At 45.3% G+C, this 26,094-nt stretch overlaps 1 protein-coding gene and 1 long non-coding RNA gene across 3 annotated transcripts; one reads left to right on the top strand and one right to left on the bottom strand.

Annotated features, from left to right (window-relative positions):
* Positions 1–338: 338 nt before the first annotated feature.
* Positions 339–15,745, bottom strand: Henmt1 (HEN methyltransferase 1). Of its 2 annotated transcripts, none has more exons than XM_059266113.1 (8): positions 15,397–15,745; positions 14,422–14,603; positions 12,814–12,942; positions 8,607–8,719; positions 7,670–7,804; positions 3,024–3,203; positions 1,877–2,054; positions 339–1,090 (listed from the first exon to the last, which is right to left on the bottom strand). In XM_059266113.1, exons 2-8 carry the CDS (start codon positions 14,446–14,448, stop codon positions 665–667), a joined length of 1,188 nt encoding a protein of 395 aa, XP_059122096.1. In that variant the 5' UTR covers positions 14,449–14,603; positions 15,397–15,745; the 3' UTR covers positions 339–664. The 2 variants fall into 2 exon arrangements, with proteins under 2 accessions (XP_059122096.1, XP_059122097.1); XM_059266114.1 differs by lacking the exon at positions 15,397–15,745 and adding an exon at positions 15,268–15,386.
* On the top strand, positions 6,802–8,484 carry LOC131913470 (uncharacterized). The gene is made up of 4 exons (XR_009379896.1): positions 6,802–6,852; positions 7,214–7,310; positions 7,408–7,487; positions 8,194–8,484. It is a non-coding gene; the product is annotated as an uncharacterized LOC131913470 (long non-coding RNA).
* Positions 15,746–26,094: the final 10,349 nt, after the last annotated feature.

Genomic DNA, 26,094 nt, shown 5'->3' with positions numbered 1-26,094 from the left:
GTAAAAGGATAATCCTAGATTTTAAAACTACATCACCCCTGGGAAAAGTTGGGCAGAGGAATTGGTTTTTGTTTTTGAGATAGAGTCTCACCATGTAGCCCAGGCTGGACTCAAACCCATGATCCTCCTGTGTCATCATCCAGGTGCTCAGATTATAGGTAAAGGGCCCCTATGCTCAACCCTGGGAAAGGTTCTCAAGTGGCTTTGATTACATTGAAATGTTTTAATGTCACATTCAACATATGGCTCTAACACCAAAATATGGGTGAGGACAAAATTAAAAACATTACCACATCCAATTTCTTCATTCTTGGAAACATCAAATTTTAAAAAAAAGAAAAGAAAAGAAAGAAAAATCCAATTTTAAAGGAAAGCAACAACTTTTAGTTAAGCCCTTTCTTGGGCGAAGAGCAGTCTATGTCAGGCAGATCTGTCAAGGAGTTCAGGACCCGATTTGTGTTAAAAACTTGCAAAATATTACTTGAATTAGGACTGTACAAAGTTTAAGTCATAGGGCTAAGGGAATAGCTGAGCGGCAGAGTGCTTGCTTACCATGCACAAGGCCCTCTGTTCAATTCCCAGCACCACAAAAACAAAAACAGCTTGAATTCTAAGCCAACTTAAGTGTCAGCGAGACTCTGAGCTTCGGGGAAATTCGGATGGCTCAGTTATCTTCAGACCGATAATCCCAAGGATTATGCAGGTCAACGACCACTGCAGAGCCGTCGCTGCTCAAGCAGACCGAGTCAGCAATGAGGGACCGCATCCTCTCTTCGCCAACGCATAAGCGGTGCAGCTTGGGATAAGCGAGCAATCGCCCCAGGGGTATGCAAAACTTCTCTCCTTCACAGAAGGGTCGGGGAGAATTTTCTATCCTGGCCTTTTCGGCTTCTGTGAAAAATTCTCCCAGCAGTAGGTGGGGCTCTGGGGAGAAGTCCTCGTCCCCTGGCTTAGGGTCCTCTTTCTCCTGCTCCCTCAGCATTCTCTGGTATCTCAGCCTCAAGCGCTCCACCTGTATCAGGAGTTCCCCAACCAGTACAAACTTGAGCACCTTCTCCTGCTGTAAACTCGGGTAGGAGGTTGTATAAACCTGAAGGGAAGAAAACCAAACAGAATCCAGGAAGTTTGCTGAAACCATCAGTAATTCAGCCATATAACAACTAACTGCGCACACCCTGCATGTGTCGGAATCTATTCATTGTAAAAGCCTTAATTTTACTGGAAGTCAAACACTGTGGATCTGTGGATATTAGCTAACTGGTTTGCTTCCAATTCTAATGTCAACTATATCTCAGTAATGTTTCTACCAACAGGCACTAACCCAGGATTCCTTTTTTTTTTTTTTTTTTTTTTTTAAGATTTATAGTATTATTTGATGTGAGTGTTTAACCTGCATGCATGTCTGTGCAACTTATGCAAGTCTGGTGCCCACTGCAAGCCAGAAGAGGTCATTAGATCTGGTGGGACTGGAGTCGAACCCCTAACCCAGTGTTTCTACTTGATACTACGTGGAAAGTAGTGTAGAAAGAAAAAACGGTTCAATCTAGAATCAGTGGTACATGCCTATAACCTCAGTTCCTTGAGAGGCTCAGGCAAGACAACTACTGATCTAAGAGATCAACGCCACGCTGGGCAACAAAGTGGCACACGGGCTAAAGAAAAATTAAAAATAAATGAAAAAGATTCCATGGCGATGGGAGCGGTGGGAATGGTGGGAATGGTGGGGGCGGTGGGGGCGGAGGGAATGGTGGGGGCGGAGGGAATGGTGGGGGCGGTTCTGACAGCGGTAGTTGTAATAGTAGTCCTTGTCCTCATTGTCCATCATGCTGACCCACAGACTTCTGGCCCTGACAGCTACTTCACAAGGAATACTCACCGCTTTGTACACATGCTGGTCATGCTGCTGTGAGACACAGGATTCAGCTAGCTTCCCACTGTTTTTCCTAAAGACACCTATCTGGGTACAATATCCAACATGCTCAGATCCAGCCGGTGGTGTCCCTACCCCAGTAAACTCCACACAGTAATTGTAGCAGTTTGCCACTCGTAAAGCCCTGAAATCAAATGATAAAGGGAAATCACTTCTCTGACATACATACAGTTCTGGTTAAACAGCTTTGTAAACAAACTTTTTTTTTTTTTTTTTTTTTTTTTTTTTTTTGGTTTTTCGAGACAGGGTTTCTCTGTGTAGTTTTGGTGGCTGTCCTGGATCTCACTCTGTAGACCAGGCTGGCCTGGAACTCACAGAGATCCGCCTGCCTCTGCCTCCCGAGTGCTGGGATTAAAGGCCTGCACCACCACTGCCAGGTTTAACAAACAATTCTTAAGTGACTTCTTTGTTGGTAGTTTAAGGAAACAGAAAATATATGAATCAAATTATTTCTAAGCCAAGCATGGAGGCACATGCCTATCATGCCACTTGAACTGATAAGGCAGAAGGATAAGGATTTTAAAGCTAGCCTGAGCTATACAAGGAAACATCACCTCAAAAAACAACAACCCTAAAGTTAAACATCCCTACACATGTATGATGTACCACCAGGATGCCTGACTCTGTAGGAACAAAGGCAGCACATTTTCAGTTTCCAAGTCACCACAGGAAGAGGAAAGGGAGGCTATGGGACGGGCAGAGTGTAGGGGTGGATGAAGAAACCTCAAAGGCTCCAGCCCAGATGATACACATTTGTAATTACACCAAAACAATGTGCACAAGCCAAGAAGCCACCCCAAGCATGGGCGTGAGTTCCCTTCACAGCCCACATCCTCCCCATTTTGGTCCTCATTCGATGTCAACACCACAGGTGCCTCCTAAAGAGCATCCAGGAGACACACGCTTCTCCTTGCTGCCCACATGTGCTGCTTTCCCTGTGATCTTACTACATCGTAAGCCACACAGGGAGACCTTGCTGGAATGAAGTACGGAACAATTTAAGACAGACATATCAAAGCTTACTTCCCATGGCAGGACTCCTACCAAAAACCAACCAAACAACAACAGCAAACAAGAAAACTTCTGAACTTACCAGGTCTGAAACTCCATTCTGCTCCACTCAAATTTATGATCTGCATCCCTCAGGGTCACTGTGGGGAACAGGGGGTTGAACTCAGCGTTTGGTGTGCTGATGACAACCATGGATGGTGACAGGTATCCAAAAACCACTTCAGGAAATCTGGCCAGATCATCTGAATTCAAATGTTCTATTCTGAAACAGTTAATAAGAAAGATAGAATTAATGTGGCTTCACTTGCATGAATTTTCCTAATTAACTTGGCAAAAATAATTCCTACCTGGATGTTGATTTCTCCCTTCTTTAATAATGCAACGGTCCACAACCCATGAACAATTGTTCTGTTTCAATCCTTCCTACTGCAGCTTTGCCCAGGATGATCCATCAACTAAGGTCCTCTGCTGCCCTCTACAGAACTCATATCAATACTCCTTTTAAAAAGGTATCGGAGCTTGTATATTCCTTGATTTGATGCCCCAAGAACACAACAAGACTTCTATGAGATCTTTTCAAAAATGCCAGGCAACTGTAGAGATAGCTCAGCAATTATGAGCATGTACTATTCTCACAGAGGACCCACGTTTGGTCTCCAGCACCCATGTTAGGTGACTCACAACCACCTTTAACTCCAAGGTATCTGATACCCTCCTCTAGGCTCCAGGGGCACCTGAACTCACATGTGGATAAACTTGTGCAAAGAATGAGGATCTAAGTTCAGATCAAAAAGAAAAAAAAAAAAATGGAAATACACATCTGCAACCCCAATGCTGGGGAGGCAACTACCAGAAGATCTCTCTGGCTTGTTGGCCAGCCAGTGTAGCCAATCAGCAAGATTCGGGGTCATTGAGAGACCCATCTCAAAAATACGAAGTAGCCAGGCACGGTGGCACACACCTTTATTCCTAGCACTTGGGAAGCAGAGGCAGGCAGATCTCTGTGAGTTCGAGGCCAGACTGGTCTACAGAGGGAGTTCCAGGATGGCCAGAGCTACACAGAGAAACCCTGTCTCGAAAGAAAACAAAAAAGTGAGAGTGATTGTGAGAAAGACACCGGATGTCAAACTCTAGCCTGCGCCTCCCACGCATGAGTGTTCATGAGTGCAGGAATGCACACACAACCTATTCCCTGGGACAGCAGGTAGGGTTTGGAGCTATAGCACCTGCTTAGCATGCATGAAACACTTGATCAATATCCCCACCAAACCAAAAAAAAAAAAAAAAAAAAAAATGCATCCTCTAAATCTAGCATTAAAATACTAAGATCAATCCAGATTAAGGGATGTTCTAGCAAGCAGAAAGACTGTGCAAACCCATTCCAGATGATTTAACAGACACTCAAAAGACATCACTACTAAAATCCCCAGGGCCTTTAACTCCAACACTCAGGAGGCAGAGGCAGGGGGAGCTCTGTGAGCTCCAAGACAGTCAAGGCTACATAGAGAGATCCTGTCTCAAAAAGTACCAAAAAATAAAAATAAAACAAAACCCACATTTTAAATAACTAGATTTGAAAACAACTATTAAAGATATCACTAGAACAGCTGAGTTGTGAGTGTTGGATATGCACTACTATATAACATGGCCATATGCAACATTGTAAGCTTCTTTTTTTTTTTTAAGTTTTTTTGGTGTTTTGTTTGTTTGTTTGTTTGTTTGTTTGTTTGTTTGAAACAGGGTTTCTCTATGTAGCCCTGGCTGTCCTGGAACTTACTCTATAGACCAGGCTGGCCTCAAACTCAGAGATCTGCCTGCCTCTGCTTCCTGAATTCTGTTATTAAAGGTGTAAACCACACTTGCCACTGTGACATTTCTTAATACAGCATACTATGGCTATACAAAAGGAAGCACATCATCTTATTTTTTGATTTTTATTTATTATTACTGTGTGTGTGTATGATGGGAAGACATTCATGTGTCATATATGGAGACTGGAGTACAACACTGAAAACCAGTTCTCTCCTTTCGCCTTTCGCCTGTGGCTTCTGGAAATTGAACTCAGGTCTGTAGACTTACACAGCCAAGTGCCTTTTCCTGCTGAGCCACCTCGTTGGCCAAAGCATTAGAAAAGATGTTTAAGGGCCTGCAATGTAGCTAGCAGATTAAAGATGCTTGCCCCCAAGCCTGACAACATGAGTTCAGGCGCGCGCACGCGCACGCGCGCGCACACACACACACACACACACACACACGCACACACACACACACTCTAATAAAAATTTTTAGGAAAGTATCTTTAAAATATAGGTATTTATGAGTCTCCAATGTACTCTCAGGTAGATCATATGAAAAATGCATACAGGAAACTACAGCTAGAGGAAAAGCCTAAGTAAATAGAACCAAAGGTAAAGAATGTGTGAGCCTGGTTGAACAGAGCAGTGCCTTGTTCCTAACCCCACAACATCTGTAAGTACAAGTGATAACAAAGATGGGGCAGGATTGGCAATGCCCTGCCCTGGCTCCCCAACACCTCAAACAAATGTGATTCATGAGAGGGCCTGGAGAGAGAAGAGAGAGGATAAAACAGCATAATTATATTAACCTCAACAGACAATTATTTCTAAAGACATTACCAAATACGACTAAGTGTGACACCACAGATTAACCCCAGCACAACACAAGTATCATCAACACCTGACTCTTACCAATCGACAGGCCATCCCAACCAAAGAAATATCTGGATTAAATGAATCATAGATCAAAAGGACTTAACATACCATCTACGTAGTATTCCATCCAAATACTGCAGAATATAAATCCTCCCCAGCAGCCCACAGAACTTTCTCTAAAGTAGATCATGTATTAGGACACTAAGCACATCTTAAATATAGAAAAACTGAAATGATTCCCTGTGTTCTGTCTGATCACAATGGAATAAGACCACAAATCAACAGCAGGAGAACCCCCAAAAGGCACAAAGCCCTGACTTTGATCCCTAGCATCACATAAAACTGAGCATGGTGGCACACGCCTCGAATCCCAGCACTTGGGACGTGGAGGCAGAAGGATACGAAATTCAATATTATCTATACCAAGTTTGAGACCATCCTGGGCTATGCTAGCCTTCAAAAAAAAGGAGAAGGAGAAATGGGGGCTGGAGAGACGGCTCAGTGGTCAAGAGCACTGGCTGCTCTTCCAGAGCACCTACATGGTGGCTCTCACAACTGTCAACTGTCTTTGATTCCAGCCCCAAGGGATCCAGTCCCTCTGCAATCCTCCTCAGGCACTGCGCACACACATGGTACAGAGACATACATTCAGGCAAACACTTAAACACATAAAGATAAATTAAAAATCTAAAAACTAAATACATCATAAAAAAAAAGAAAAACAAATTAATCTCCTTGTTTTTATGTGTTGCTGCAGGCCACAAAAATATTAAATAGAGATTCAGCTATTTGATATATATGATATCATATGATATAGGCCATACCTAGAAAGATCAAGGAATCCTTCTAGAGAAGTCAAATATCAAGGAATACTTGATGTTATTTGGCTTTTAATATATCAGCTGTTTCCTGCTATTAATTCCTTGTGTGCTCATACTCCTAGGCCATAGGCAAACAGTATAAGCTTCTCAGACCTACTGCTGATCTGAACTAGGTAACACCCCCACAGAGACAATGCCTAGGAGACAGGCAGGTATGTAGATGCGTAGCTTTGTTTCTTGTGCAAATGAAGCTCAGACCATCCCTTTCTCTCACACTGCAGAGCTATTGACTGAGAACAAAGGGGTTTATTGCATAACCAGATGCAAGTGAAGACAGGCAGAATTCCTGACTCAGGGTTAGGGTTAGAGTGGCTCAGCCGGGGAGAAAGCAGCAAGGAAAAGTTTCTGCAGATTGTAGGTGGGTTTGAATCAGGTCAAGGGAGGAGAGGAAGGAAAGATGGAGGGCAGAGGAACAGAGGATGAAGATGAGATCCATAGAAGAGCTCAGTTAGGGCTATGAGAGGACAAGAAAAGAAGAGACAGAGAGGAGCAGAATATGAGGACAGAACTGAAGCTGTGGAGATAGAATTTTGTCTTAGAGAAGTAAAGCAGACGGACAAAAGAGCAAGGTGTACATAGATTCTTTTCCCACAGATTACCCCATGCCGGCCGGCCATAGCAGCTTCCCCAGGACTCAGAGAAATCTTCTCAGGGCAGACCCCTGGGAAATTTTTGATAATGTGTGTGATTTGTTTTGCTTGCAAACCATACACCCTCAGAGGTCAAAAGAGGAAGTTGGTGCCCATGGAATGGAGTTATGGATGGATGTTAGCTGCCATGTGGGTGCTGGGAACTGAACTTCCTCTGTAAAAACAGGTATTCTTAACTACTGTGACATCTCTCCAGTCCCACAACTGAAATTTTTAAACAAGAGCAAAGGCCTGTGTATATAATCTTCTTTTAATTATTTCAGGGGTGGAAAGCACTGTGTGGAAGGACAGCACATGTGACATGATAAGGAATCGAAGGGAGGCACTAACAGGTGGCTGTGTGGTGAGCATATGAATGTCTGTTTTTGGAATTATCTTCATATTTGGAATTCCCGAGTAAAATACTAAAAGTAAAAAGATACTCCCAACTGATGAGTATTTAAAAAAAAAAAATCACATTGATTACTAAGGTTAATTCCTTCATATTTTTTCAAAACAGACAGTTGATACAACTTTCAGACTTACAGTTCAATGCATGTTATCAAATCGAATCCAAGCAAGCGAGAGTCTCTCTCCACAACAGAGCCATGATACAAGGTCACAGTCAAATCTAGATCTCGGGGTTTTACAAACTCCCCCAAACAGGGAGACAAGTGATGCCTGCAAAAGAATTATCATCAGTCAGCAACATTAGGAAAGAACCGACGTAGCGACTCCAAGGCTGGGGATATGACTCGGGGGCAGAGGATGCACCTAGCTGCATGAGGAGAGGTCCTGAAACTTGAGGTCCTGCTTTGGTGTGTGTAGACTTCCAACTGTGATTCCCAGAACCACAAAAGTAAAGGGGGAAGGAGCTCTCCCAGATGCAGAACCGGGATCCTCCGCGCATCGCCCGCACTGATGGGAGTCCTACTCCGCCTGTTTTTCTCTTCCTGCACTAAACGCTAGGCCACGAGGCACCTTCCTTCCACACGAGGAAGTTAGGCCGCTAAGAACAGGATTTAAAATTTTTCATATTGTTCTCATTTTCATACTTTGCCTCTCTTTAGAACAGAGCTATTTCAGCTCTTTAGGAGAGAAGGTTTCAAAACCACCTGGAAATCTAGCATGTATCAGAGAAGCAGGAAGGTGAGCGTGGTGTGAAGGGACCAAGCACATGCTGCAACCCTCCCTCGGAACTGACGCAGTCACGAGACTTAACCCATAACTTAAGAGATGAACATTAAAGGCAAGTGTGGGGGCACACTGCAAATTTAAGATGAGGACACCTATGCTATAGCGTAATATCTTGTCTCAAAAAAGAGGGAGAATCCATCCCTTAGGGAAGAGCCCCATGACATATGACTATTCCCTATCTCTACCGTCTCTACCACAGTTCTACCACCACTCTGGGGACCAGGCTTCCAACCCAAGCACCTTTGGGAGACAAAACACATCCAAACCATAGCACTGGAAGTATTACCCATTTGAATGTAATTTTTCTTCATTGATATCTACCCCAACAAGCAGTTGAATGCATGGGTAGATTTTTAGCAGCTTTAGGAGCTTGGTATCGCCACATCCCAGGTCTGCAACCTATAGATGAGACACAATGTCATTTGCAAAACATTCATAGCCAGAAAAGTATGAGCTTTTAAAACTAGAGGGTGCCTGGGAAGACGGTTCAGTTAGTAAAGTACAAGAATGAGGACCTGAGTTCAGATCCCGGACACCCATGTAAAGTCAGATGGGGCAGAACGTGTCTGGAACCCTACTTACAGCCTAGCCAAATCTGAGAGATCCAGGTTCCATGAGAAACCTATCTCAAAAAACGTAAGGTGGAGAGTGACAGAGAAAGACACACGATGTTGACCTTTTCAGGCCTCCACCCACGTACGTGTGTGTGTGTGTGTGTGTGTGTGTGTGTGTGTGTGTGTGTGTGTGGAAGGATCTTAGTATATATAAAAACAAATTAAACTGAGATTTTCTAATCCTGCAGGTTAATCAATGCCTGAGGAAAAGTCAGACAGGGTCATCCCTATTCAGAACAATTGCTACTGTCTGTGTTTGATTCAAGGAGAAAGATAAAAAGGCATGGTGGTCTCTGCCTATAATCCTAGCACTGGGGATGCTGCGGCAGAAAAATGTTTGAAGCTAGCTTGGATGTGAGACCCTGCCTTCAAGAGGGAGAGGGGTGGCAGAGAGGGAGGCTAGTTTTCCGGCTCAGAATCACACACAGGGCTGGAGATGTGATTGATAGAGTGCCTGCCTAGCACACCTGAAGCCCTGGGTCCCACCCCTAGAACCTCGTGTAATGGTGCAGACCTGGAATACTAGCACTTGGAAAGTAGAGGTAAGGAAGATGGGGGTGGGGGGGAGTTTCAAGGTTATCCTCAGCCACAGAGCAAGACTCAAAGTTGAATCTTGTTGCTTTGGATTTTTTGTTTTGTTTTGTTTTTTGAGACAGGGTTTCTCTGTGTAGTTTTGGTGCCTGTCCTGGATCTCACTCTATAGACCAGGCTGGCCTCGAACTCACAGAGATCCGCCTGGCTCTGCCTCCCAAGTGCTGGGATTAAAGGTGTGCGCCACCACTGCCCAGCCTGTTTGTTTACTTTTAAACAGGGTCTTGATGTGTACTCCTTCCTGGCCTGGAACTCACTATACACACCAGACTGGCCTCAAACTCACAGCAATCCTCCTGCCTCTACCTGAGCGTGTCTGAGGCACCATGCCCAGCACAGGTTGGAGTTTCAGCATCATGCTTCAGAAGCAAAGCCCTGCTAAAATCTGCTTCTGTTTCTTTCTCACAGAGTAATTTAATTTCTTAATCTTTTTTTTCAAGTTTATGCACTAATTTATTTCTTGAGACAGGGACCCCTGTGGCCGAGGCTGGCCTCAAGCTTGATATATGGCCAAACCACCTCCTGAGTGCTAACAATTCTGGGATTACAGCATGCACCACTGTGCCAGTGATGAGCTGCTAGAGGTCAAACCCAGGGCTTTGTGCAAGATAGACCAGCATTCCACCAACTGAGCTAAATCCCCAGGCCTAATTTCTCAAATTGTTTAGGAAAACAATCACATTGAGCCATATGAAATTCTATATTGAACTCTGAGCTGAAAAAAAAAAAAAAAAAGGCGCTTCAGACCCTTCAAGTGAACAGATTTGCTGAAAAGGCCACTAAGGTGGATGTGTGTTAGCTGAGGTGATTAAAGGAAGCCGGGAAGAGAAAGCCTCTTAACTTAGTCCTCAGTCAACACTCAGCACCTTACCAGCATCTACTCTCCAGTCATGCCACGCCCATTAGCATAACAACCAGGTACTTTACTCTATGCAACTATGACTTTGCTCCACTGTCATCTGATATCATCATCATCATCATCATCATCATCATCGCCACTGTTTTGCTTGTTTGTTCAGTCAGTTTATGCTTTTGAGTGAGAATCTGACTGTGTAGCTCAGGCTGGCCTCCAACTCCAGAGCTTAAGCAAACCTCAAACCTCCTGCCTCAGCAGAGTACACCTGGGGTTAGATACATGTACCATCAAATATGAAAAGAAAAATATGAAAAGTACCTCTGACCACAGTACTGTAATACTGCCTGATACTCTAACTGAACATTCCAGAAGTGTGGAATCTATGGCAAAAAAAAAAAAATCAAGATTTTCCTTACATTTAAATGTTAGCAAAGGTGCCTGGAAAAGTGGTTCAGAAAAATGCTGAATGTTCTTTCAAAGGACCCAGGTTCAGTTCCCAGAACATCAGACAGCACATACTGCCCGGAACTCCAGCTCCAGAGGATCTAATCTCCTGTGGTATCACACTGGCGCGCGCGATTTGATTTTTTTTTTTTTTTAAGTTGTTTGGACAGGGTTTCTCTGTATAGCCCTGGCTGTCCTGAAATTCACTCTGTAAACCAGGCTGGCCTAGAACACAGAGATTTGCCTGCCTCTGCCTCCTGAGTGCTGGGATTAAAGGCATGTACCACCACACTCAGCTTCAAATAAATCTTTAAAAAGAAAAAATTAGTAATGAAGAACTCTTTTTGATACTGTTGCAGTTTGTTTTTTTTTTTTTTTCTTGCGCACCACAGTACATGGGTGGAAATGAGAGAATTTGTGGGAGTCAATTTTCTTGTCTTCCACCAGGTGGATCATGGGATTGAACTCTGGTCATGAGACTTGGCAGCTAATGCCTATACTGGCTGAGTGGGCCATTTCACCTGCTAACAAGGTGACTTCCACCCGAGCTTTGAGCTCCCTGTACAGGGCTAAAGGGACTCACCTATGCTACAAGTTCCAGGAAAGGGGACATTGCAAAGAATGACCTTCCTCCATTAAGACTTAGGCAAGACTCTGTTTCCATTCCCTGCCTCAATGTTGAAAATTACTATTTGTTCCCAAAATTTCCCTTAACCACCGTTTCCTCAAGGTTCTCCGCCACCCCCCACACCCCACCCCCATGCCACTGAACTTTGTCTCCCCAGCTGATGGAAGAGCTTTTCTTCAGTGATCCTTCCCAGCCAGGCTGGGAAATGCCTGCAGTCCCCACTACTGTCAGGGAAAAGAAAGGAGGCCAAAATGGAAAGCAAGCAATCACTTGAGGCCAGGTGTGGCGGCACATACTTTAATTCCAGCAGAGGCAAGTGGATCCCTGAGTTCGAGGCCAGCCTGGTCTACAGAGTGAATTCCAGGACAGCCAGGACTACAAAGAGAAGCTCTGTCTCAAAAAACAAAAAGAGAGAGAGAGAGAGAGAGAGAGAGAGAGAGAGAGAGAGAGAGAGAGAGAGAGAAAGAGAGAGAGAGAGAAGGAAAATAAATCACTCAGGAGGTGGTTTGGCCATATATCAAGCTTGAGGCCAGCCTAGGCCACAGGAGTTAGAGACCAGCCTGGGCAACATAGCCAGACCTTAAATTCAAAAACAGAGGGGAGGGGGGTGGGGGATTCAGCAGATGTCGTGGCAAACGCTTGTAATCCCAAATTTGGGAGGGAGGGACAGGAAAGTGGAGTTGGAGGCCAGCTTGAACTCTAAGACCCTGTCTCCAAAAATAAATAAATTTCTCTCACTATAATTAAGCTGCCCTCACTGTTAAAAATCCTTCTTGTGATTATCATCATGACTTTCTCGATTTGTGACTTTGTTCATGCATCCATGGTTAAAAAAGAAAGAAAGAAAGAAAGAAAGAAAGAAAGAAAGAAAGAAAGAAAGAAAGAAAGAAAGAAAGAAAGAAAGAAAGAAAAACCTGCTTAACTCTGAAACACATGGAGTGTTTACCGTAAGGTCGTCTCCCTATTGCAATCATCACTCCGAAGTTTCTCCTGCTGGGCACACCTACAGCCTCTGCTTCCAGAAGCTGAGGCAGAGGATCACCCAAGTGTGTGAGTTAGAAGCCAGACTAGACAACGTAACAAAACCACACAAAACCTTTTCTTTTTTCCTTTCTGACAGTTCTCTACTTGTATTACAATGCACCGTACTTATATCCGCCACCACCCCAAATCATTCAAGTCTTTTTCACCAGAGGATGTTGCTTAGCAGCTGAGTGCTTGCTGAGCATGCCAAAGCCCCTGTTTGTAATCCCTAATCCTGAGGAGGTGTGGGGGAGGGGGGTCTAGCCTTACTAGTATATTTGATAAGCCACTTTAAATAGGGCAATCTTAACAGTTAAAAAAAAAAAAAGATAATTACCTTCTTGGGTTCATGGCGATCCACTAAATCTTTAACGAACTGGTACCGTTGTTTGTATAATGGCGGTTTAAACCTAATTACCTTCTCTGGACAAATGTCTTCAAAATTACCACCAACCACACTATTGCGCTGAAAGATTTTAAACAACAGCAAGTTCTCAATCATGCATGACTTTAGACCATTAAGAAAACAAAAAGATTTCTTCTCCCCAGTCTCTTGGGGGCAACAACAGCCTCCATACAGCTCAAATCTAAAGTGGTCAGGCAGCGCCACACTCCCTCCACGCCACCATGCCCTCCACGCCACCACGCCCTGCACACCACCTCTTTTCAGTATGCCATAACTGGGCTTTATGCTTCCTGTAGCTAAACTTCAGGGGTCGTTTTACTGTGTGAACTGCCCAAGACTGTGGTCCAGATAGGTAGACCAGAGGCTAGGAAACGCTGAGCAGACAACAGACTCCCTCAGCAACCAATCTTTACTCAAACTTCTCTAAGGCCACTTCTCTAGCAGGCTTTGATTCTGAATCCCAGTCTTTGGACGGCATAGGCCAGTTTTAGCAAGAATCCTGCTAACTCAGTTTAAAGTGAATTTCCCACCTTGATATCTGACCACCCTCACCATCTAAAGTTTGATTCTAGATGGATGTTTCCTCTTAATTTCCAAAGCACTTACCCTATCTTCCCATTCTCTTCTCCTTGCACACACATCTATACAGACACCTCCATTCTCAGCTGCCCTTGCCTTACTTATCCTGGGTTAAACCCTACTACAGTGTTCTTACTGCAACAGTCCTAAGTCAGAATAGCCCCTTTTAGCAGATCCAAGAGAAACAGAAATGTTAGGTGTATTGGCAACAGCTGGCCCTACTGTTCTTACCAGTACTGTAAAGGAATAAAACAAGACTAAACCTGTATCTAGAGTAATGATATCCAATACAAGCAAAGACAAGTGTGGCTGGGATGTAGATTAGTGGCAGACCACTTGTCTTGCATGAGTGAGGCCCTGGCTTCCATCCCCAGCAATACAATAAAACATACCCAACACATGCAACCAAGCCACTGCCCTCCTCTCCTCCCCTCCCTCTCTCTCTCCCTCCCTCTCTCTCTCCCTCTCTAGCTGTGTTGGGAATTAAGTCCAGGATTTCATACTTGCTAGTGCTAAAATTAATCAAGGTGAAGGTCGGTTCCTCCCTCGATTGTACTAGTCACATTCCAGGTGCCCAAATGCTACAGAGCAGGATATTCAGCTTAGGTCTCCAAGTGTGGTCACCAAACCAATATAGCATCTTCCTGGAAACTTAGAGAAATGCAAAGTCTTGGGCCTCAACAGACGACCTCAGCTAAGGCTCTACACTTTAAACTCTCCACGGAAGGAAAGGGGAAATAAAATTTTCAGGTGACCCATTTGCACATTCTGGGGTATTTTTTAATAACTAACATGTGTTTTTACTTTACATCCAAATGTGGATATTTCATTGATGCCAGTCTTATTTAGTTCAACACCCCAGGGAGATGAAAGGGCCTAAATAGGATGGTTTGTCATTTCTCCACAATACACCCCCTCTGAGACCCATGTAGGTGGGTAAGAAGGACGGGCGGCATTTACCGGTATGTGCTTTTCTGCCTCTTCCATTTTGTTTCCAACTTCCGTTGTGACAAAAATAATAATAATAATAATAATAATAATAATAATATAAATAATGCAGCTTTATCCTCTGGGCTCTGTATCAGAGAAATCAGCGGCAACTCAGCTGTAAATGCCAAATAATCCCTTTTCACAGGAGACGCCTAGAAGAAATGATGGCCGAGATGAAAAGGGGTAGGTGTTCTGCCTTCTCACCTGTTACCACTTGCCCACAGAATTCATCCAGTAAGGACTGAGATATTGACGATGGGTTCTGAAAGTTCCAACTCAACCAAGCGTACTTCTATCTTGTTTTACCATTACCAGTGAGATACAAACTTATCGCTAAGATCCTCGACCTCGGCTTATGGAAGCTGCTAAGTTGACAGGAATGCTTACCTAGCAAGCAAGAGGTATTATCTGATCCCCAACACCGCATTAAACCAGACCTAGTGGCACACGAGAGTAACTACGCACACAGAAGTTCAAGGTCCTCCTCGAATTCTCAACCTCATCCATACTGCTTTCAGTAACTTCTCAAACATCGTCAAATGAAACTTGGCGTGAGGGTGCGGGGGCGGGGGGCAGGGGGATAACCTTCACAAGCCAGTGATGCTACAACACTGATCCACATCACTCTCGGCCTTGAATGTTGGTCTTCTATTACACGTGTTCCTATCAACGAGGACTTAATCTGAAGTAGGCAAGATGTCAACCACCAGCTCTTCAGTGATTTCCTGGCTTGAATTATGAACCTCACTCAGCTGGGGGTGGAGGGTGGCACCAGTGTTCCATCTCTAGCCCCGGTCTAGCCCCAGCATCACTCACCTAGGGATGAGAAGCAAATCCACCCTAGCAAGCAAGCTGGGCAGAGCGAGCACCGCCCCGTCTCTTGTAGCTGCGGGCCCCGCCCCCGACGCCCGCGCAGCCGCGCTGCTCCACCCCGGGTCTCCGCACCTGGCTGGCCGCACCTGGCCGCCGGCTGCCCCTGCGCCTCGCGCCTGCGCCCTGCGCCCTCAGGGGCCTCGCTGGGCGTGCGACGCCCGGCCATGCTCTGGCCCCATGCCTCCAGGCTGCCGACTCCGCGGCGTCGGTTCTGGGTCCCTTAACGGCCGCCGTGGCGCATGCCCCGAAGACATTTTCCAGGTCTTCCGAACCCTGGGGACCAGGACTCTCGGCCCCTCCGCATCCCGGGCCCTCGCGCTGCGGCGATCTGCCCCCTGCCGCGACTGTTGGGTGCGGCCCGGACGGGCGGCCGGGCTGCGGGCTTGGCGGCTGTTAGGTTCGTGGCGCCCCGGCTGCGAGGCTCCTCGTGCGCGGAAGGGACGTGGAGATCGTCCCGGGCCAATGGCAGGCCACCGAAGAGGCAGATGGGCTCAGCGCGAGGCGGCTGGCCCAGAGCCGTGAATGGCACGAGGGCCTTTTAGGGACCCTAAGCCGGGGAAAGTTGATTCCCAGTCACCTAAGTTCTTGAACATATTCTTTCAGCTTCCAACAGCCAGCTTTTTCTTCTTCTTCTTCTTCTTCTTCTTCTTCTTCTTCTTCTTCTTCTTCTTCTTCCTTCTTTTAACCATAAGAACTGCCTGATCTCAGAAAACCTGTTACGCCCCCCTTTCCATCAACTTTACACATGCTGTATGCAACCAAAGAAGGTTCTGGGAGCATGGGTGGGGGAGGGGCGCAAAACCCGCTTTGAAACTAAAAACTGAGCCAGGTGTGGCGGCCCATTCAATCCCAGCACTTCAAGTGGGAGGTGGAGACAGAATCAGGAATTCAAAGTCATCATCAACTCCACGGTTGGAGGCCAGCCTGGGCGGCATTGAGACCCTTGTCTCAAATTCATTCATTCATTTATCCCAAAGCTTGTGTTTACTAGCGAACAGCCAGGTAATATACCATAAATGAGCTGGACATGGTAGCGCATGCCTGCGGTATCAGCACTTGGAGATAACAGAAATTCAAGACCAGCTTCAGACACTAACGAAAAGCCACAAATGAAATATTAAATACTCAAACGCTCACTGGCTGCTCTATGCAACATCATGATACTGATGGTTACAAGGGTAGCACAAAGATAAATTACATCTTGTCCTCAGTATTTTATAGTCTAATGTGTAACTCGGGCTTTACAGATAGGATAGTATACTATTAGTGTGAGAGATTCCTGGCGGCTTAGAACACATACAGTTCAAACAGAAGGCGACCTCGGCACTAGGCATGATCTAGAACTCCTGAGCATGCCTATGGTGGGGCACTGGCGTGATTCCCTTAGTTGAGACGGAAAGGCTTGAGCACTGCGCGTGGTGGTATTCCTGTCTTGACTGCTTCTTGACTGGATACCACGTGACCCAATTTCTCAAGCTTCTGCTCCTGTGACTTCCCCAAGGGGTAGCGGTGGGGAGAAGGGCTGTAACCTGGAACTTCGAGCAGAGATAATAATCCCTTCCTTTCCTCCTAGAATTGCTTCTGTCAGGGTATTTTATCACAGTGAGACACAGCACTAAGGCCAGTTGAGGAAAAATTAGTTCCTTCTGGTCAAGAGAATTAAATCTCTGATCTAGATGGACACCTAACATTCCATTTGGTCTGGTCAACCACCTGGCCCAGGAAAAGACCACCCCTCCAGAAATGTCTCCCCCGACAGGCTCATATATTCAAGGACTGGTATTCAGCTAGCGTCCCTATTGAGAAGTAACTAGATAGGATGTGGGGGGAGGTTGTTAATGATCCATTGATGAATTTATATCTGAATCAGCTGAATAGGCTAAGAGGTGGGTCCTAACTGGGAGAAGTAACTCACAGGAAGTGGACCTCCCCTTCTCCGCTTTCTGACTTTCATGAGGTGAACAGGCTCCTTTACTACATGGTCCCATTGTCCTAACATTCTACCTTACCTCAGGCACAAAGCCTGGGGATGTCAGAACTTGGATTGAAACCTCTGAAAGCATAAACCTAGATTCCTATTTTGAAGAGGTAAAATATCTCTGGTGTTTTTTCACAACAGACAGAGCTAGAATTTTTGTCAGTTGACCCATTTATGGATGTAAATTCCTCACTTGCCTATTTCATCCTTTCTTGGACTCCTGTGAGGCTCTGAGCTCAGTCCCCAAGCCTGAAAATTATCCTTGGTTCTGTTCACTCTGCCCTTCCCCAGTTTGAACAGCCACCAAACTCCAGACTTCAAGCTGTGCGCTGCATCTGTTCTTTCCACAGCCAACGCCTTATTATAGACTTTGCCTTAAGGTAGCCTTCGTGGACATGACTCATCTTTCTCCACCACATTGTGAGTCCCACTGAGAGGTAGACCGTGTTGACTTTGAAGTCAAATGATTTAACCTCAAGTACTGATTTTACTTTTGCTCCCTAACCTTTCAAAAAACGTCTTCTGAAAAATAAGAATAAGCTGGGCAGTGGCAGCATACCACTTTCATCCCAGCACTGGGAGGCAGGGGCAGGCAGATCTTTAAGTTCCAGGCCAGCCTGCTCTTCAAAATGAGTTCCAGGACAGCCAGGGCTACACAGAGAAACCTTGTCTCAAAAAAAAAAAAAAAAAAAGGAGGAGGAGAAGGAAGAGAATAAACTGAGATTACCTATCTCATCAACTAACTAGTGGATCAAACTCTGTTTTGAATGAAAAAAGGAAAGCAGTCCACTCATAGTGTTTAGACCAATCAGTGTGTAAAGGCATCTGGCATACAATAGGAAATCAAGTTACCCTAAGCTGAGTGCAATGGTCCAAGTTACTTGGGAGACTGAGGCAGGTGGATCACTAGAGCCCTGAAGCCGGGAGTTCAAGGCTAGCCTGCACCAACCTGTCTCAAATTTTAAAAATAAAACAAAGGTTATCCTGGATGCTAACGTAAGCACGATGATCATAACAGAATGAGACATTTGGCGGTCTTAATACAATTATTGTTACATCTAAGAAAAAGTAAATAATGTAGCTAAAAGGAAGACTGACAGGTTAAAACTCTCACATTCTTTGACGCTTCTATTGAGGAGTGTGGTCCATTTCATCTCCTTTGGAATTGATATACATTTTATTGGGTGGGTGTAGTGGTATTTACTCTGCATGATCTTGGGCTATAGGGCCCGAAAGCGTCAATGCTTCCTGCTGTTGTACATGACCTCTTAAAAGGAGAGGGAGAAGGGTCACATGCCCCTTCTCCGGGCTCCTGCCTGCGAGATGGATTCGCTCCCGGTCAGATCAGAGGATGTCTTCAGCTGTCTTCTCTGTTCTGTATTCGTGAATGTGTTTCCTCAATTTACCTTAATAATTTCCCTAATACTTCTTAAACAGACTCCCGTGGATTTATCACTTTATGTGGGTTTCTTTATTTTTGAGACAGGGTTTCCAGTCTTGTGGTGCCAGTCTTGCCCAGGCTAGCCTCAAATTTCCTGATCCTCCTGCCTCTGCCTCCTGAGTTGCTGGATCTCCATCTGGATATTGCCTCATCAGACTTGAGCTTTGTGAGTTCATCAGTGACGAGTGTACCATAGTGCTACTTTCTGGGCCCAGGATAGAAGAAACTGGCAGCTTATTCTCCTGTCTCTGGGAACACTCACTCTTAAAACCAGGTATCTCCTGTGCATGAGCCCATGGGGAGACACCCCTGGGGGAAACTGAATCACCATCCTCCCACACCTCACAAGTGTCATCCAGCCTTCTTGGGAATAAATGGTCCAGGCTCAGTCTGCTTTACCTGCCTCCCTGCAGACTGTTAAGAGCCTCTTTGTCTATGGTGCTGAAAGCTGATAGTGACTGACAGTTCCCACTCCAATAAAAAAGCATTTGACCAATGTCAACTTGATCGGGTCAAGAAATGCCTAGGGGGGCTGAGGACTTGCCTCCACCAGTCAAGTGCTTGCTGTACAAGTGCAAGAACCTGTTCAGATTCCCCAGAACTCACATAAAAGCCAGACGTGGAAGTTCACGTTTGTAACCTTAGTACCATCAGGGTGAAGACAGGCAGAACCCAAAGGATGCTCTCCATCCCGTCTAGCTGAATCTGTGAACTCCAGGTTCAGTGAAACAAAAATGTAAGGTGGAGAGCTGCTGAAGAAGACTCCCAGTGTCCACCTCTGACCTACACTCATCTATATGTGCATCCAAACATACATATACAAAACACACACACACACACACACACACACACACACACACACACACACACATAAAATTAAATAAGTGTGGTGGTTTGAAAGAAAACGACCCCCATAGGCTCACAGAGAGTAGCACTGTAAGGAGATAGGGCCTTGCTGAAGTGGGTGTGGCTTTGTTGGAGAAGGTGGGTCAGTAGGAGGAGGCTTTGAGGTCTCAGAAGCTCAAGCCTGCCTAGTGGCTCACTGTGTCTTCCTGCTGCCTGCAGATCCAGATGCAGAGCTCTCAGCTACCTCTCCAGCACCATGTCTGCCTGCATGCCACCATGCTTCCTGCCATGATGATAATGGACTAAACCTCTGAAAATGTGATCCAGCCCCAGTTAAGTGTTTTCCTTTATAAAAGTTGCTGTGGTCATGGTATCTCTTCACAGCAATAAAACCCTAAGACAGTAGGTAAATGAAAATTAAAAAACGAATCATGAGGAAATTATTTAAACACATCTCAGGATGCATCTGTAAGAAAATCTCAAGTGACAACTAGATCATGAGAACGTTGGTGTAATTATTGAGTTAATGAATTAATGCCTTTACACTATGACGACAGGAAGTGGTTAAAAAGGTAGGAACTGGGTCCTAGTTGGAGGAAGTAGGTCTGGGAGTTTGTCCCTAGGAGCTCTACTCTGTCCTGGCTCCTTCCTGTACCCGCTTTCCTCTGCTTTTTATGACCTACTGTGGCTGGCCTGCTCTGCTGTACAGTGACCTCTTCACCCTGATGGTCTGATACCTCTGAAACTGTGAACTAAAATAAACCTGTAAGGAAGGGCATAGTAAAAGCACCTAACTAGACTGCTCCATGGGTGGGAAGAAGGTTCGCTGTACATGTGAAACTGCAGCATGGCTATCCCTCCAGTGGTAGAGAGGATAGCAAGAGGCGTTTGGAGGAGTCCAAAGCTGCCATGGCTATCTCTTGAGACACAGAGAATAGCAAAAGGATGGGGAAAGCCTTGCTAGTTTTAAAGAGAACATGTAGGTGCAGGGTGGGGGTGGGGGAGGTATGCAAGCCAGAACACCCCCGGAGCTGCATGGGGGCTTTGATGTGTTACAGATATGTACTAATGGAGAGCTATTAAGTCCCACAGCCAGAGGTTGGGAGAGATAAGGGAAGTGGTTTTTCCTGGCAGACAGAAACCAGTTTCACAGGTTTCTGGGGAATGCTGAGTGTAAGCTTCCATCTATCCAGCAGCAATCCTTGGGGTCCAGCCTGGGCTGAACCCAGATGTCATTTAGGACATGGTCAGTGGCACTGTCATTTGGGGGGTTTGGGAGATGGGACCTAACATTACCTTTCTCTTATTGAGTTGTTTCTCTCGGGTATTTTGGTCACAGCACTGAAAACTAGCTGACAGGACCAGTGACTGACGGATGTGGGTGTGTAAAAGTTCATCAGCCTGGTCCTGGGCCAAAGGAGCTTTTGTCGTTTCAGCCATCTATTCCGTGAGGTTTGTTACAGCACCCCAAGCAGACTAATTACTAGGTTATACATAAAGCTAGATACTATTCCACCAAGTAGTAAGACAACAACCTTTGAGGTGTCTTCTCTAGCATGAAAATACAAACAGAAAATCCTTTCTATTTTCTTTCTCTGTCTTTTTAATTGAAACAGATTCTTTCCATACAATATAGTCTGATTACAGTCTCAATTCCCCCTGCCTTCCCATATCCTCCCCACCCACCCAAATCCACACCCTTTCAAGCTTACTCTCATTAGAAATATCACCATCATCATCATCATCATCATCATCATCATCATAATAAAATAAAGCAAACAAATCTGAAATCTTATCTATCTTCTACTTTTCAGTATTATGAACAGTTTGGTCCCTCCTACTGCTAGTTAGTAATTCACACAATGTTACCATCCTCCAGAGAGATGTCTACGACATGGGCTTAAGTGTGATATTAAAATATCATAAAAAATTTCCCGGTGTTGGGTGTTTTTCTTCTGCATGGTGGGAATGTTATGGCTGGCTGTCTTGACATTGGAATGACCCCTGGAACTATCCGTCATCCTGACATGAAAATAGAGAACAGAACTTGATTCCCAGTGGGCATGTGTCCTGTAGACCAGCTCCGAGCCAGTGTTCAGTGACAAAGACCAGGATTTGAAACGCATGACTCCCAGTGAATCTGGAGAATTCTGCCTGTTGTTAGACATGCAAAACTAACTTTCATGAGATGTCTAGGAAGATGCATGGACTTGGAAAGTTGTATTAAGTGAGGTGACCCAAACTCAGGAAAGAAAAAAAAAACCCACACACGCTCTCCCTCATCTGTGGCTTTAATGTATACATGTATATCTGAAAACAGATATGTTTGCCTATAGTCTACAGTTTAGAAAGGAAACCCAGAAAGGGTGATGTCAGATGATAAGGAAGGACAGGGGCAGGAAAAGGGAAACACAAGTCATGAAAAAGAAAATAAAACTTTTGTTTGGCTGGGTGGTGGTGGCACATGGCTTTAATCCCAGCACTCAGGAGGCAGAGCCAGGCGGATCTCTGTGAGTTCGAGGCCAGCCTGGTCTACAGAGTGAGTTCCAGGAACACTGTTGTTTGTTTCAGCTCTTACACTTCTGTTGTGGATAAGTCAATAAAAATGTAGTTGATAGTGAAAGTGTAAAACCCTAAGCAGAGCTCCACTGTTTCCGCATAGCCATTCTAACTGCACAGAAGCTATACAGAGATTGGGGCCAGGAAAGGGTTTGAATAGCTTCCTTAAACTAGCTGTGTGCTGTGTTTATTTCCTAGTTAAATAGGGTGATTTTATTTTTTAAAAACCTGTGATTTTGTTTGTTTTTAAGGACAGAGTTTTTCTGTGTAGCCCTGGCTGTCCTGGAACTCACTTTGTAAACCAGGCTGGCCTTGAATTTAGAAATCCAGCTGCCTCTGCCTCCTGTGTACTACCATACCCATCTTTAAAAACAAAACAAACAAAAAAACTGTAATTTAAAAAAATTGTTTTATTTATTCTCTGAGAATTTCATACATGCATGTATTATATTTTGATCATATTTATACCTCACTCCCCTCCCCCAACTCCTCCAGAATGTTATCCACATTTCCCTCCCAACTTCATGTTCCCTTTTTAAAATTGTTTTTGTAACCCACCAGGTCTAATTAGTGCTGCCCACATGCACATGGATGTGAGGCCAGGCACTGTAACATGGTCAACCTGCAAGGGACCAGGGACCAGGGACCAGGCCCTAAAGAAAACTGACTGTCTATCCCCTAGCAGCCGTCAACTGACTATCCATCCTCAGCTAAGGGTGAGGTCTTGAGTGCCCCTCTCCTCTTAGTGCTGGAATGTTGACTGGCTCGATCTTGGGCAGGCAACTACAGCTGCTGGGAGTTCCTGCAGAGGTCCTGGCATGTCAGAAGATACTGTTTTGCCACCGTCCTACCCAACCTCTGGCTCTTACACTCTTTCTGCCCCCCTGTTCCGCAGTGTTCTGTGAGACTGTGTGATGTAGATGTCCCATCTATAGCAGAGCACTTTATAGACACTTTCTACACTTGGACTTGTGAGTATTAACTACTGTCCACTCTGGTCAGAAGGTTCTTTAATAAGGACTAAGGGCTGTACTAGTCTTTAGGTATACAGATACATATTCAGAAGGCAATTTAAAACTGTGTCTATTTAGCAAAATAATAGTAATATGTTCTTCTCTAGGGCCTATGTGAGTGCCCCAGCCATGAATTCTTGGATGTATTTACAGGATCGCAAATGAGTTGCCCCTCCTTAGGACTTAATCCAATCAGAAATAACTTTTTTACTCCCGTAACACCCCAGGCACTGTTGCACCCATATCTGGCCAGGCTGGGTATTATTGTGGCTCACAGAGATCACAGTTGAATACAACTATGGATGTCTTTTCTCCACCCCATCCCCAGCACCCTGCACAACCCCTTCTGATACTGTGAAAGGGAGAAAGCTTCTAAGTCAGTTCCAGGTGGACTTCTCCACGTCCTGTGATCAAAGTGTGTAGTTGTCTCCAACAATAGAGTGTAGGATCTCACCATCAAGAATAGAATCAATAGAACGTGTGTGTGTGTGTGTGTGTGTGTGTGTGTGTGTGTGTGTACACGCACACATCTGGTGAAGTCTTAGCATGTAGGCTGTGCTGACTTTGAACCTGAGGTGATTCTCTCTGCCTCATTTATGGTTCTTCCTGCCTCATAAGTACATACCATAAACAGCTTGGTGGTGGCTTCTAAGCCAGCAGCATCAGTGACAGATAAGAAAGGCTGGCATTCCATGCTGCAGTCTCACATGCCCCTCCTTTCATGTGTCTTGAGTGATGGATTGCATGATTGTTGGTCTGGTGTGTTTGATAAGTTTGCATGCCTGGTATATTTCATACATGTGTCCATGTACTCCTGATGAAATTTTGGTTTGTGTGGTGCTGGGACCCAAACTCAGGGCCCTGTGCATGCTAGGCAAGCACTTGTGTCGTGACAATATTCTTTTTTTTTTTTTTTTTTTTTTTTCGAGACAGTTTCTCTGTGTAGCTTTGGAGCCTGTCCTGGATCTCACTTTGTAGACCAGGCTGGACTCGAACTCACAAAGATTCCCCTGGCTCTGCCTCCCAAGTGCTGGGATTAAAGGCGTGCGCCACCACTGCCCGGCTCATGACAATATTCTTAGAGAGATGTGGACAAACACCCCAGATAGGGAACCATGGCAGACCAAAGGACAGACACCACCGGAGTCCAACTTGGTGAACCAATGAGTTTTATTGGGGTGACTTTCAGGAGTGTGGGTGAGGGGTTACTTACAGGAGCAAAAATGACTCACAGACAGCTGCATCACCAAAGCCCACCCCAGCATGGTGACAGCTCCCAAAGCTGGAACCTGGAACACACTGCACAGCCTGCAGACAGGTCAACAGGGTGGAGAGGGTCCTTTCCAGACAGCTACGCTGATCTCTGAGTTTTCTAGGCAGCTCAGCTTGTCTACAAGTGTCCCTAGGCAGTCTTTACTGCTTTAAAATGCGCTTGGTGAAGGAGGGGTCTAACGAATCTGGTCATTTTCAGGGAATTCCCAAAGCCTTTGAATTCTTCCTGTTTTAACAGGCTTTCCCTGCAGGATTGACTGTTTCACCTCCCCTTAAGTGAGCATGTTTCACCTCCTTTCTTACATCCTGTGTGTTAAGGAGTTTCCCTCCAAGATGAAAGGTTTCAATCTTGAAACTGCTCTAGTGAGCCACATCCTCAGCCCTCCTGATTTTATTTACTACTCCTGACTATACTGGGTCACAAGTTAAAACACACCGTGACTGTAAACATGGGCGTCTGGAAAGTTCCAGGGTTACAGATGAAAACTCAAGGGTCACAGACGCTTCCACCTCAAGCATGGTTGGTTGCTATTTTAATACTTTCATTTGAAATGTCTCTATAAAATACTCTGTCTATGTAGGCATTCTTTATAGCTTTTGTAATGTTGAAATCCTTGATTCTCAGATGGTGAAAAAGTCATCATCTCTCTGGGGTGAAGGGTTCTGTGATGGTTAATAATGATTGACAGGGCTGGAGAGATGACTCAGTGGTTAAGATCACTTGCTGCTCTGGCAGATAACCCAGGGTCTGTTCCCAGCACCCACATGAAGGCTCACAACTATCTGTAACTCAATTACCAGGAGGTCCAATGCCCTACTCTGGCCTCCAGTGGCACTAAGCACATATGTGGTACAGATACATACATGATGGCAATCAGTCACACACATCAAATAAAAATCATCTTTCTGGGAAATATCGATTCTTGTTTGGCCCACAACAATCTAAGAAGCGGAGCTGAAGAAATGTTAGCCAGCCAAGTTGTCCTCCGCCTGTGAGTGGAGTATATCAGGGCCCTGGGAAGGGAGCCACCAATCTGTGACCTATTGTGAGGACAACACTCTCCATTAGTCTCCAAGAGAAAGAAAATAACAAGTGCCTCTTGAAGCAGTAGAAAACTCTCCCCGATCCGGAGATGCACAGTGACTTACTCTTTGCTCATGGATTGGCATAAGAATCCAGGGCGAATGCTTGTGAGGCTATCTATGGAATCATCAAGAAGGATCATGCACTGGCTGCAGCAAAGGTAATTCTTCTTTTTATTTTTTTTAAGAAATTTTTTATTCATTCCATATACCAACCACAGATCCCCCCCCACCCCTCCTCCCCCCAGCCTTTCCCCCATCCTACCCTCCACTCCCTCCTCCGAAAAGGTATGGCCTCCCTCCCATGGGGAGTCAGCAAAGCCTGGCACATTCAGCTGAGGCAGGTCCAAGCCCCTCCCCCTGCATCAAGGCTGTGCAAGGTGTCCCCCCCATAGGGGAAACCTACAGATCCAACCAAGCCAAGCTAGTGGGAACTCATGAACTGTGGACCGACAGCTGTGGAGCCTGCATGGGATGGGACTGGGTCCTCTGCACAGGTGAGACAGTTGTGTAGCTTGGTCTGTGTGAGGGGCCCCTGACAGTGGGAAGAGGGTCCATCCCTGTGCATGAACTGGCAA

Source organism: Peromyscus eremicus, chromosome 6 (assembly GCF_949786415.1).
Source record: "Peromyscus eremicus chromosome 6, PerEre_H2_v1, whole genome shotgun sequence".
NCBI classification, from domain to species: Eukaryota; Metazoa; Chordata; class Mammalia; order Rodentia; family Cricetidae; genus Peromyscus; species Peromyscus eremicus.
Note: the sequence above shows the minus strand (reverse complement) of the source record. Positions and strands in the feature narration are given on the sequence as shown.

Coding starts and splice junctions, on each gene's coding strand:
- Henmt1 (XM_059266113.1), bottom strand. CDS start 14,448: ATGGAAGAGGCAGAAAAGCACATACCG. Junction 12,943..14,421: donor AGGCAGAAAAGCACATACCG/GTAAATGCCGCC, acceptor AAAATCTTTCAG/CGCAATAGTGTGGTTGGTGG. Junction 1,091..1,876: donor ACCAGCATGTGTACAAAGCG/GTGAGTATTCCT, acceptor TCTTCCCTTCAG/GTTTATACAACCTCCTACCC.